We start from the raw sequence: 11,485 nt of genomic DNA on the forward strand, positions 1-11,485 counted from the left end.
ACCTTTACCTTTACTACATGTAAAGCCAGGCTGTTCTGCCCACATCCAATTGTGTAACCTTCTCCTTTTTTTGCTCTTGTCTTCCACATGTAGGAATTTTCACATATATCATCCGAGTTTCAGAACAGTGTTGGGCCACGATCACCTGGTGCATCAAACCCGCCGGGAAATACTGACTGGGACAATGATTACCCCAACAGAGAATGTGGGATTAACCATTGCAGGCGAGTAGACAAAACAAGAAATTTCCACTTGCTTAGAGGCCAATCTACATTTCATTTATTTGCAGAATCAGAGACATTGTTTGTTGTTTGAGGTCAAGAAGAAAGAATAATGAAGTCATCAAGACATTGTGTTCCAAAAACATTCATATTTGTTTTGCACATGAGTTTGTTTTTATTTAGAAATTTGCCATGCCAAGAAACAGAGCTATCTTTTTCTCAAAACAATTGCAAGGGCTTGGGGCTTAAAATGGTTTGGGTTTGATTTGACAAATGATCATTATTTACTTTTCACCTATTTTTCTTTCTGTTATGCATCACAGAATTAGTCTGTATTGCCTTTTTGTCTGGTCTCCTTTAGAGAAAAGTTTATTTCAGGTAGAAATAAAATACTTTGGAAAACTTAGTTTAAAAGGCTGATTGGCCCAAATCATGAGGTGATTGGTAACGTTTCAATTGAATCATTTTTTAAAGGAGGTGGGGGCACTGCAGGAACAAATGCACCCCCCCCCAACCACTTGTTTATTCCATCTGGACAAGTCCTCAGTTTGCATCCCTGGGGCCCATTCACACTACAGAATTCTAGTGCTATTATTCTGCTTTAATTGCCATTCTTCTAGCCTGTAGAAACCTGGCATTGGCAGCTTAGGGAGAGCATTTTAAAGATCTCATTCAGAATGCTCCAGTGCATCACCAAGCCCCAGGATTCAATAGGATGGTATCATGGCAGTTAAAGTGAAATCAAAGTACCGTACTATAATTATTTAGTGTGAATGGGCTCACAGGAGGGACTCTGGCTATCCACAGTGATAGTCTCTGCTCGGCATACATGATTTTAGTTATGACTCCATCATGAAAGCACATTCACTGTGTATCAGGTGAATGTACTTTCACTTTCTTCTATAAATCTTTTTCACAAAACCATCCTAAAAAGTGCTCCATTCTTTGGAATACAGCATTAACTGGCTAGAAACATCACATTGCTAACCCATTTCTTCCCCTTTCTTCTTATTAATTAAACCACTGAGAGAGGTAGAACAAATATACAAACATTGTTTTTAGATATGATTCTTATGAAAGCTCAACTACACTGTAGGAATACATATATGTGTATATGCCTTCAAGTTACGTGTTAATTTATGGTGACCCCATGAATTTAATAGGGTTTTTATTAGGCAAGGAATATTCAAAGGTGATTTTGCCAGCCCTTTATATTTCGTTTAAAAATCAGTAGAAGCTGGTACAAAAGGGTGAGTCTTTGTAGTATATAGAGGCAGGCACATTAAGTGTATGAGCATTCAAGTTAGATAAATTAAAAAACCAATATCATTGGTGGTATCATGCTGATATGATGGTTATCTTTAAATAAACCTCGCATCTAAACATGATCATCCAATTAAGCCACTTATGTAACTACATCACAACATCTTAAAATAGGAAATCATATCTTATGTGTAATCCATAGTTTTTCTTCGTATATCTCAAAAAGGTTTTCATTTATGACACTCCCCCCCCCCCCCCCCGTTCTTGAAATACTTCCCAAAAGTACATATGAGGAATGAGCAATATACATTTAATTGGCATTCAATTAAATGTCAGTAAATGTATGTTGAATATCGTATTTTTAAAAATAAAAAGTGGTCAGCCCACCTGAAGCATGATGGAAGCAGCAAGAAAAACGACTGAATCAAACTTTGGTTTGTTTCCCAGTACATTTTGTTAAATGTGTGCTTCTTTAATTATCGATAGCTCTCTGCAGTCTTGGGTAGAGTTATTTTCCATCACCTACTATCCAACCCTCCTCCTTTTTGCTAGAAGTGCAAAGAGATCTTGAAGGAACTGGGGGCGGCGATGGCCGACAGGAAGCTCTGGCATGGACTGGTCCATTAGGTCACAAAGAGTCGGAAACGACCGAATGAATAAACAACAACAAGCAAAGAGATCAAACTTTTTGTGTGCAAACCATGTAGCCCATTACCTAGACGTGGATTTTCCTGACCACAACTAAGAAGTGCCTGTGCTAGTTGCGTCACATGGTGTATCTATGTGGAGTGAGGTATATCAGTTAAAGTCACTGGACCCCTTTCTCCATTGCCACTTCCTAATCAGATTTCTTCCAACTGCCCTGCTTAAGGCAAAATCTATTTGCCATTTGGGGGAGAACATACAGATGTATGTTAAGTTTTCTTCTATGGGGCAAATATCAGCTTTTCTTAATTCACATTTGGAGAACAGTAGAATAATAGACTATTAGAGTTGGAAGAGAGCATATGGGCCATCTAGTCCAACCCCCTGCCATGCAGGAAAAGTGCCATCAGTCTATCATTGACAGATAGCCATCCAGCCTTTCTTTAAAAGTTTACAAGGAAGGAGCTTCCACCACACTCCGAGGCAGAGAGTTCCACTGTTGAACAGCTCGTACAATCAGGAAGTTCTTCCTAATGTTCAGGTGGAATTTTCTTTCCTGTAATTTGAACCCATTGCTCCTAGTCCTAGTTTCAAGGACAGCAGAAAACAAGTCTCCTCCCTCTTCCTTATGACACCCCTTTATATTATACATGGCTATCATGTCTCCTCTCAACCTTTTCTTCTGCAGGCTAAACATACTCAGTTCTTTAAGATGTTCCTCTTAGGGCATAATCTCCAGACCTTTGATCATTTTAGTAGCCCTCCTCTAGACACCTTCCAGCTTGTCAATATCTCTTTTGAACCCAGAATTGGACACAGTATTCCAGGTGAGGTCTAACCAAAGCAGAATATAAAGGCACAATGACTTCCCTCGATCTAGACACTATACTTCTTTTGATGTATCCCAAAATCCCATTAGCTTTTTAAACTGTTGACTCATGTTCAACTTGGCATTTCTGGTTAATACAATCCTTTCCCTTAAAGGGTTGCTTTGAAATTAATCCTTCCTGACATAGACCTCATCTACCTCAGCCTTGAATGCCATGTGAAATAAGGTTGAGATGGTGTCCAAGACACTAGCATCCTCCTTCTTGGCATATTTGGTCCATTTTGAGTTGTTCCGTTTTTATATTATACTTTTTTTTGTAACAGTGGAATGTATATAGACAGACAGACAGTGAAAGAGATAGAAACATAAAGAGGCAAGACTGTGTGATTAGCACACAAACTTTCTTCCTACAGTATGGTCACTCGCCATATCTAGAAGTACCCTCCTTTCTTTTTCCTGTGTCTTTTAAAATCCTACCCCAGTGTTTCCCCACATCCAGCATTAAAATGCATATTGTTGTTGCTTATTACCATCAAGTCAGTTATGACTTACTGCAACTCTATGAATGAAAGCTCTCCAAGGCACCCTATTATCAGCAGTCCAGTTCAGGTCTTCCGAATTCAGGGCCATGGCTTCCTTGATTGAATCTATCAAGCTGTAATGTAGTCTTCCTCATATCCCACTTCTGTCTACATTACCAAGCATTATTTATCTTTTCTAATGAATAGTGTCTTCTCATGTCCAGAATATGAATTCAGGCTTGATTTGCTCTAGAATCCATGTATTTGTCCTTTTTTTTTTTTTGAAGTAGTGTGCATAGAACTGTTCTCCTGTACCACATATCAAATGAGTAGATTTTCTTTCTATCATTTTTCTTCAGTGTCAGCTTTCATAAACATACATAGAAATAGAAAGGTAATACAGAAAGTTAATATAGAAATATTGCCTTTTGTATTAATTTTTAAGATAGGAGATGCATGACAAGAAATCTGACAAAGAGGTACCATATTTACTTAAGTATAAGCTGAGTTTTTCAGCTCTTTTTTAGGGCTAAAAAATTACAGTTTTATGTAAATATTCATAAATTCAATTAATGTAACTGTAATGGTATCTATTTTTATTTTTATTTTCCCACCCTCATCTTATATTCACGTCAATAAGTTTTCTCAGTTTTTTTGTGGTAAAATTAGGTGCCTGGGCCTAATTCAGGTCGGCTTATTTTCAAGTATATATGGTAATTATCTAAGCAAGTGTTCCCCACTGGAACTAGATTGTCCAGTCATTAAATGGAGATAGAAAAGATCCAGCTCAGGACCAAATTGGGCCTTATTCTGTTTATTTACCAGAGGGGTGGCATGTGTTTGTTGTTAACCAGTGGCTTGCTACACTTGTGTTGCTCATGATTCCAATGGTTATTTCAATTTTTGTGAAATGCCTAGGCTGTGGAATAAATAATAGTTAGGATGAAGAAACTGGAGATAGTTAGAAGAAAATGATATTGTGGCATGCTATTTTTATAACAATGTGGGAGTGGGAGGATACACAATTTTGAGCAGCATATTAGCATTCCCAAATTTTCAAAATGCTGGAATTCCTGCTATAGATGTTGTTTTGTTTTCAGTAAAAGAGGCTGATATTTACATGTTGCATATATGGCTCACATATGCATTTTCTAGTAATGAGATACCTGTTGTGAGGATAGTAGATATTAGAAACTACTCTTAGGAAGAGCTTCATTATCTAGCTCAGTGCTAATTTTAATATTATATTAATTATATTACAGTATATTAGAATATGTATATTCTAGAATATATATTGCATATATTCTCATATACATTTGCATTATCTAGGCTCATTGAAGTATTGAAGAACACTAGAGAGTAGCCTATGGAACCATGAGTGCAGTGGACAAGTCAGAGCTCTAAGTAATTAAAATAAATTCTTTAGCTTTCTGGCAAGATGCTGTTTTGTGCGCCTAGTGCCCCATGCCATTCATGTTCAAAGCTCTCATATTTCATGCCTTTGTCACAGTGAAAATGTCAGATTTCATGGTTTTATCTCATATTCCTGGAAAATATTATTTAAGGTATTCAGATTATGTTAAAAATGACAGGAAATCATTCTAGAAGATATGGGATGAGCTAACTTCTTTAACTCATATATTGCAGCAAAATTTCTAAAGAGTGACAAAGTGAAGAAAAGTGTTTTGCAAGCTTGTTTATTTATTTATTCATTCAATTTTATTTTATATATTATTTCTCCCCAAAGTCATACTCAAAATACTAACAATAAAATTCAAATGAAAACAGGAATACGGTTCTTGAATCTGGCCAAGTTTCTGATGTGTTTGGTCACACAGACAATCTCTGATGAGTTATATCCATGGACAAATACGATACTTCTTAAAATATATATTGTGTTTGCAAATGCTCTATTGAGTATATCATCTATATAAATCCAGCAACAGTAGGCCTTTAAGTTTTAACAGAAAGAGTGTATTAAGGATGGTATTGGCATCTGTGATGAGATTCTAGGGCCCTGCATGCTAATGAACAAAATAATTTAGTTCAAAAAATGTAGCAAGTAGTGAATGTTTCTTTAAAAGTTTGAATGCTCCTATGTGCTGTCATCTAGAACTGCTGACAAAAGAAAACCATTAAAAGCTCATTGAAGTCAATTGCTGAAAACCTAAGAGAATAGAACATTTCACTTGCGAACAGAAGGGCAGCAAGGAAAGAACCATCCTAGCCTCTCTTGGAAAGGAGTTCTAGAGTCTGGGAGCGGCCACTGAGAAGATCCCACTAAATCTTCCTGAGAACATGATGAAACTGTGAGAACAGCCTCCATCAAAGGTCTTAGAGCTTGTAGAAACTCATATAGGGAAATAAGGACCTTCAGATATTCTGATGCCATATTGGGTCTTAGGGTCATAAAAAGGATTTTAAACTTCCCTCAGAAGTGGAACAACAGCCAGTGGAGCTGTCATAACAAGGAAGTTGTATGCTATATGTAGTCAGCCCTGGTAACAGCCTGACTTCATCCATTTTTGGTCAAATGAGGTTTCTAAGCATTTTCAAGGGCAATTCCATGTTGAGTACATTGCAGTAGTCCAAGCATGATGTTAACCAAGATATGTCTTGTCATAGCCAGACTACACCAGTCTACTTAAAGTAAAATTTAGACCCATGAAGCTGTAGGTTATTTTGGAACTTTAAACAGCAGAATCTCATCTTTTGTATATGAGGTGAATTGTCTTGTTGAATCCTCTTCCATGCATTGTCGTTGAGATGCTTCTTTAAGAAACACTCAGGGACCACAACTACGTAGAATCTGCCTTACTGCTGTCTCTGCATCAGTAGGTAGACAACTAATCTTAGATCATTAATCTTCATTCTGTTATTTTAGTTAGACTTGCTCTATTATAATGGTGAAGATTGCTGAAGGATTTTTTTCTTTAAGGTATCCTGCTATGTTTTGATTTTTTCTCTGTATTTTTCAGACATTCAAGTACTGATTATTGTCAATTGCTCATATCACTCACAGTTAATTACTGTTTACTCTTCCTTGCCACCATGTATGATCTGCTCTTAGGGCTTCTTAATCAAACTTAGTAATGTAGGCTGTGTTCTTTCAACCTTTTAGTTCAAAATGGCCATGGGTACACTGCGGAGTAAATAGCCAGAGCAGAGCATTAGTCTGTAGAACAAATCACCCAGACCTGCTGACTTGCATATAGCCAGTTTGTCCAAACAAAAACAGACTACACTAATTCATGCTGGAGACTAGAAGATGCATTCCAAATTATCCAGTCTTCCAAATCACTTGAGTAAGTGAACAAACACCATAAAAAAGCAAAGATAAAGCACAGCAAACGCACTTAGTTTAGATTCAATTATTTATAGTAATACCCGTAATGTGTTTGGAAGAGTAGTTTGTAAAATTAATGAAGTTTAGGTACTAGAAGACTTCACTACTTCATGCTCGCACTAAATCTTTGCTGAGGGAAGGAGGACAGAACACTTTAAATGCAGAGTATAAAAAGTAAAGATAAGTGATTTATAAGAGAGAACATGATGGATACAATACAGCGCTGGCATATTTTGCAAACAAATGTATGAGCAAAGCAGTACAGTGTGCCATTCTGCTTCCTCCTCAGTATGTGTTTGTTGTCCACAAACCTAACAAGGAACAAGAAAGGGCCAGCAAAAAGGGATCATTAATGACCCCATGAATTAAATCTGGGCCCGTGTTGTCAAAGGCTTTCATGGCCGTAATCACAAGGTTGTGTGTGTTTTTCGGGCTGTATGGCCATGTTCCAGAAGTATTCTCTCCTGACATTTCACCCACGTCTTAGATGTGAGCGAAACGTCAGGAGAGAATACTTCTGGAACATGGCCATACAGCCCAAAAAACACACAACAAATCTGGGCCTAAGACATGGAAAGAATTGTTGGGGTGTAATCCATGTTTTAAAGAAAAGAAATCATGCAGTAAGAAGAATAAGACTTCCTTTAAACCTTTATTCTTTTGCTTCCCTATATTTTATCAATTCTGCCCTTTCTCCCAAAATAAACCCTATTCTTTCCTTGCTGAACTGAGCTGAGCTTGCTTTCAGTGCCCCTGGGGAATAATGCAGAAGAAAGCTATCCAAGGACAGGAAATTTAAGAAGCCCTTCAAAATATGCCCCCTTCTCAATTTATGTATATTATATAAAGAAAAAGTGCTACCATCTGATTTGCTCCAAGTCCTCTTGAAATCATTGACCCTCCTCCCAAATCTGAACAATTGTGGAGCAGAAGAATGGAATTACTTTGTGAAATGGAACAATGGTATCTCTTCATTTGGAAGCACTATAAAGAAAAGGAAGGGCTGCAGAGTCTGACATGGCAAGACTTTTTTGAGTGGGACATGGAATGTGCTAGGGGGAAAGTACTCCACTTGTTGACTCAAGTTTCCTCATTTAAAAAGACATGATTACTGCATGTGCATTGGTTCAAGTGCTTGAAAAAGACAATACCAGAATGAAGAGGCGAATTGAAGACAAGCATTAGTTTATTTAGTTCAATTCAAGCTGAATAATTTCTACTGTATGGAAGAGTGCAGGCACTTCAGCATTGCTCCTGGAACTAAGCCAATGACTTCCTAGGGCCCTTCCACACAGCCCTATATCCCAGAATATCAAGGCAGAAAATCCCACATTATCTGAGTGTGGACTCAGATAACCCAGTTCAAAGCAGATATTGTGGGATTTTCTACCTTGATATTCTGGGAAATAGGGCTGTGTGGAAGGTCCCTTAGACAACTTTATATGAAGAAAACTCAATCACTCCAAAAACATGTTGTACTTAATGCCTGTATCCCATTGGATTCAAATACTATACAGATATCTCACTGAAATTAATTATTATAGTTTGCTCCTTTGATTGTGTAGCCATGATGAATTTCTAAAAGAAAGAAGAAAGGAAGAAAGGAAAGGAAAGGAAAGGAAAGGAAAGGAAAGGAAAGGAAGGAAAAGGTTCCTAGTGTGCCTGCTTAGGTCTTTACAGTTATTTGGGTGGCTTTAAAAGGAAATTATCTTCATGGAGTATAAGGCTATTATGTTCTAGTCAGCCAGTGAGTGAGTGAGTGAGTGAGTGAGTGAATTAGTTAGGTTTTATTTCCATCTCGCCCTTTGAGATAACAATATTATGAAAAGAAAAAAAAGTAAACACTAATGAAATAATAATATAAAGTTTCTAATACAATTAGTGGCAGGAAGCATGATGAACATGAGAATCCTCTCTCACTGCCAATCAGTGGCTACTATTAATTAACGTTCATTATGATTTAATTAATTGAGTACTTGGGTACACATGTGGGTAGAAAAATAGAGAAGTTCATCTCAACATGATTTTCTGTAAGCAGAAATGTTCTGAGGGGAGCAAATGTTGTGCATTGTATATGTGATTAATTTAAATTAAATTTAATAAAATATGTATCTCGAGGATATGTTGAAGCTAAGGGATAAGGTGCACATTCTGGCCTTCAAATGGGAAAGGATGAACTGTTGGACAGATTTCCATCGTTTTGCCATTTCTGTTCTTGCCATTGTTCATCAGATTTGTCCCTTAGATGTTTAGGGTTTTTTTTTGGGGGGGGGGCATGTGGGTAAGTGATTCTCTGCTTGCAAGAATTTATCCCTCCGGAAAGGTTTCCTTTTTTAATGGGAGGGCATTCTCACCAATCATGAATATAAAATCCCATTCCTCCACTGTTTCTCCCAACAGCCTTTTGGTGGTTTTGTTGACATGCCCAAGTTTTACAGGGGTCATATATCACGTATATATTGTCTTTGTCATGTTTTCTTTTATTTTGGAGATCATTCCAAGTGGGCTTATGCTTCTACATCTCATGCTAAGAAAGCCAATTTGTGCAACATGCATCTGCATGAAGCACCAATGCAGTTTTAATTGTTTATTGCCTTTTCTTCATCTTACAGCATGCTGCCAAGGGACAAGTCGCTCTACCTCACTTAAGCCCTGACATCTCCATTCTGCAAAAGGTGAAAGGAAAGGACATTTTAAGAGGGTCTGTGATACAAGATACCCAGATGGGCATCAAGCAAGTCACATGGACAAGAGAGCACCTCACCTCAGCTACATATCCTGGCTCTGAGAGTAGCCTGTCTATTCCCTTTCCTTCTCTCTTCCTCTTTCCTTTCATTCTCTTCTTCTCAGACGTCTACTGTACATGGAAGCCAACCTGCATACATCATAAAGAACAAAATTGACAAAGGACTCCCCATCCCCACCCCACGCGCACCTTTCTCTGCTTGCCACCAGCTTAGCTATGAACCATTTTCCTAGTGAACTGCTTTTTAGATTCAGCACAGACCCGAGCGCACACTGCTCAAAGGCATTAGGCTTGGCTCAGCGGGAGAAGACGCTCTTTTTGACGACTTGCTAAATGGCACTAAACCTTGTGCAAAAGAAATGTGAAGTCTGTGTGAATATTGTACATGCAAAAGGCCTTGGATGTCTGACAAAAATAAATAAATAAATGCATATTAAAGTGGAAAACTAAATGCGATTGTTTGGAGGTTGGGTGGATGGAGCCAGATGGGAAGCAGAAGTGCAAATATAAGAGGGAAACAATGTGGGGAAAAAAGACCATGAACAATATAATTTGTTGGATAGTTGTAAGTAGCTTACTAAATGTTTTAGAACTGTGCTAAAGACATCTTTAAGATTTTTTTGTGGAAAAAAGAATTAGTAGTTTACTTTATAGTAAAAGCATTTTATATTAATTGTAGCACATTTTTTTAGTTATACATAGAATGGAGATGTGTATAAAAAAACCCTGCCAAACTTGTTTCTATTATTTGTACAGCAAGAAATGGACAATTTATATCCATGTTATATGGCATTATTATATTTTTTTTCAGCCATATGTCCATCTATTTAAAATTGCTGACAAGGATTTTTGTCTATTTATGAAAAAAAATTAGAAAGCAGAATTACAGTTTATGAAAAGTGCGTTTTCCATTTTTTAATTATTATTTTTATTTTGTTGGTGGTGCTGTTTTCACGGCACCTGCACATTTTGGCTCACAATGCTTATCTTACCTTTCTTTATAATAAAACATATGAAAAGTAGAAACAAGACTGCCTCATTCTTTTGTGGGACACACACAGATGTCATTCTGTGTAACTACATTTCACCAGTGGGAATTCTTGCAACCTGCAATGCCCTCTTCAAATTCTATGTGGTTTCTGAAGGACTTTGCAAAGTAACCTACAAGATCAGGGACTTGTGAATGAAATATGTTCTGGTCATTATTTTACTTTACAGACATTTGCTTCCTCCCATAAGTGAATTTAAGATTATCTTTTGCCCGATTCCAAAAGTTTTCAGCTTGGTCATGCAGACGTGGACAAGGATCTAAAGTGAATGCTGACACATCAGCAGCTCTGGCCAGGGTCATTGTGCTGCATCAGCCACATTCAGATCATGCAAGCAATGATTGTCAAGATGAAGATGCAACATCTGCTTTAGTAATGAGATAGTGGATGCCTATATAGACAAACAGTAGAACTATCAAACTGCTTGTGCTCCAGACTGTGACAGATGAGCAGTTTGACAGACTAGAAGAGTAAAAGTGTATCCGTGGACCATGTGGTTCCTGGATATCAGTTGTATGGTTTTTGAAGCCACTTATTTTTAAAAAATCATTCTATTCAGGCAACTTCAATTCCCAAGCCTTATAGAAACTCCTCAGATATGTGCAAATATGCACAATACTCCACACCCACAAGTATCCAAGTGCCTTTCAAAATTGTGACAGGATGTGACATGCTGTAACTTCCTCTTGCCAATTTAAGAGTGTTAGTAGAAGAATAACATTTGTCATGGGGCATCTCATGTTGGAGCAAGGTCTGGGGGGAAAAGATCGGCCCATGGTCTCAATGCAATACTCCATAGTTGGGCCAGGATCTTGGCCATTTCCTTTAACCATTTAGGTTTGCTTCTTGTGCTTCCATGGATACA

General features: G+C 37.6%; 1 protein-coding gene across 12 annotated transcripts in view; it reads left to right on the forward strand.

Moving 5' to 3' along the window:
* The window catches only part of tox2 (TOX high mobility group box family member 2), a 281,333-nt gene extending 270,733 nt beyond the window's left edge, over positions 1-10,600 (forward strand). For 11 of the 12 annotated variants that reach the window (XM_008109976.3, XM_008109983.3, XM_008109977.3 and 8 more), the window contains 2 exons: positions 94-224; positions 9,438-10,600. In XM_008109976.3, coding sequence (XP_008108183.1) covers positions 94-224; positions 9,438-9,474 — 168 coding nt within the window. In that variant the 3' untranslated portion in view covers positions 9,475-10,600. Of the gene's footprint in view, positions 1-93; positions 225-4,808; positions 4,884-9,437 lie in introns of all 12 variants that reach the window. The other variant, XM_062978787.1, reaches the window with a different exon arrangement.
* Positions 10,601-11,485: the final 885 nt, after the last annotated feature.

The sequence above is a fragment of the Anolis carolinensis genome, chromosome 4 (assembly GCF_035594765.1).
Source record: "Anolis carolinensis isolate JA03-04 chromosome 4, rAnoCar3.1.pri, whole genome shotgun sequence".
In the NCBI taxonomy this organism is placed as follows: Eukaryota; Metazoa; Chordata; class Lepidosauria; order Squamata; family Dactyloidae; genus Anolis; species Anolis carolinensis.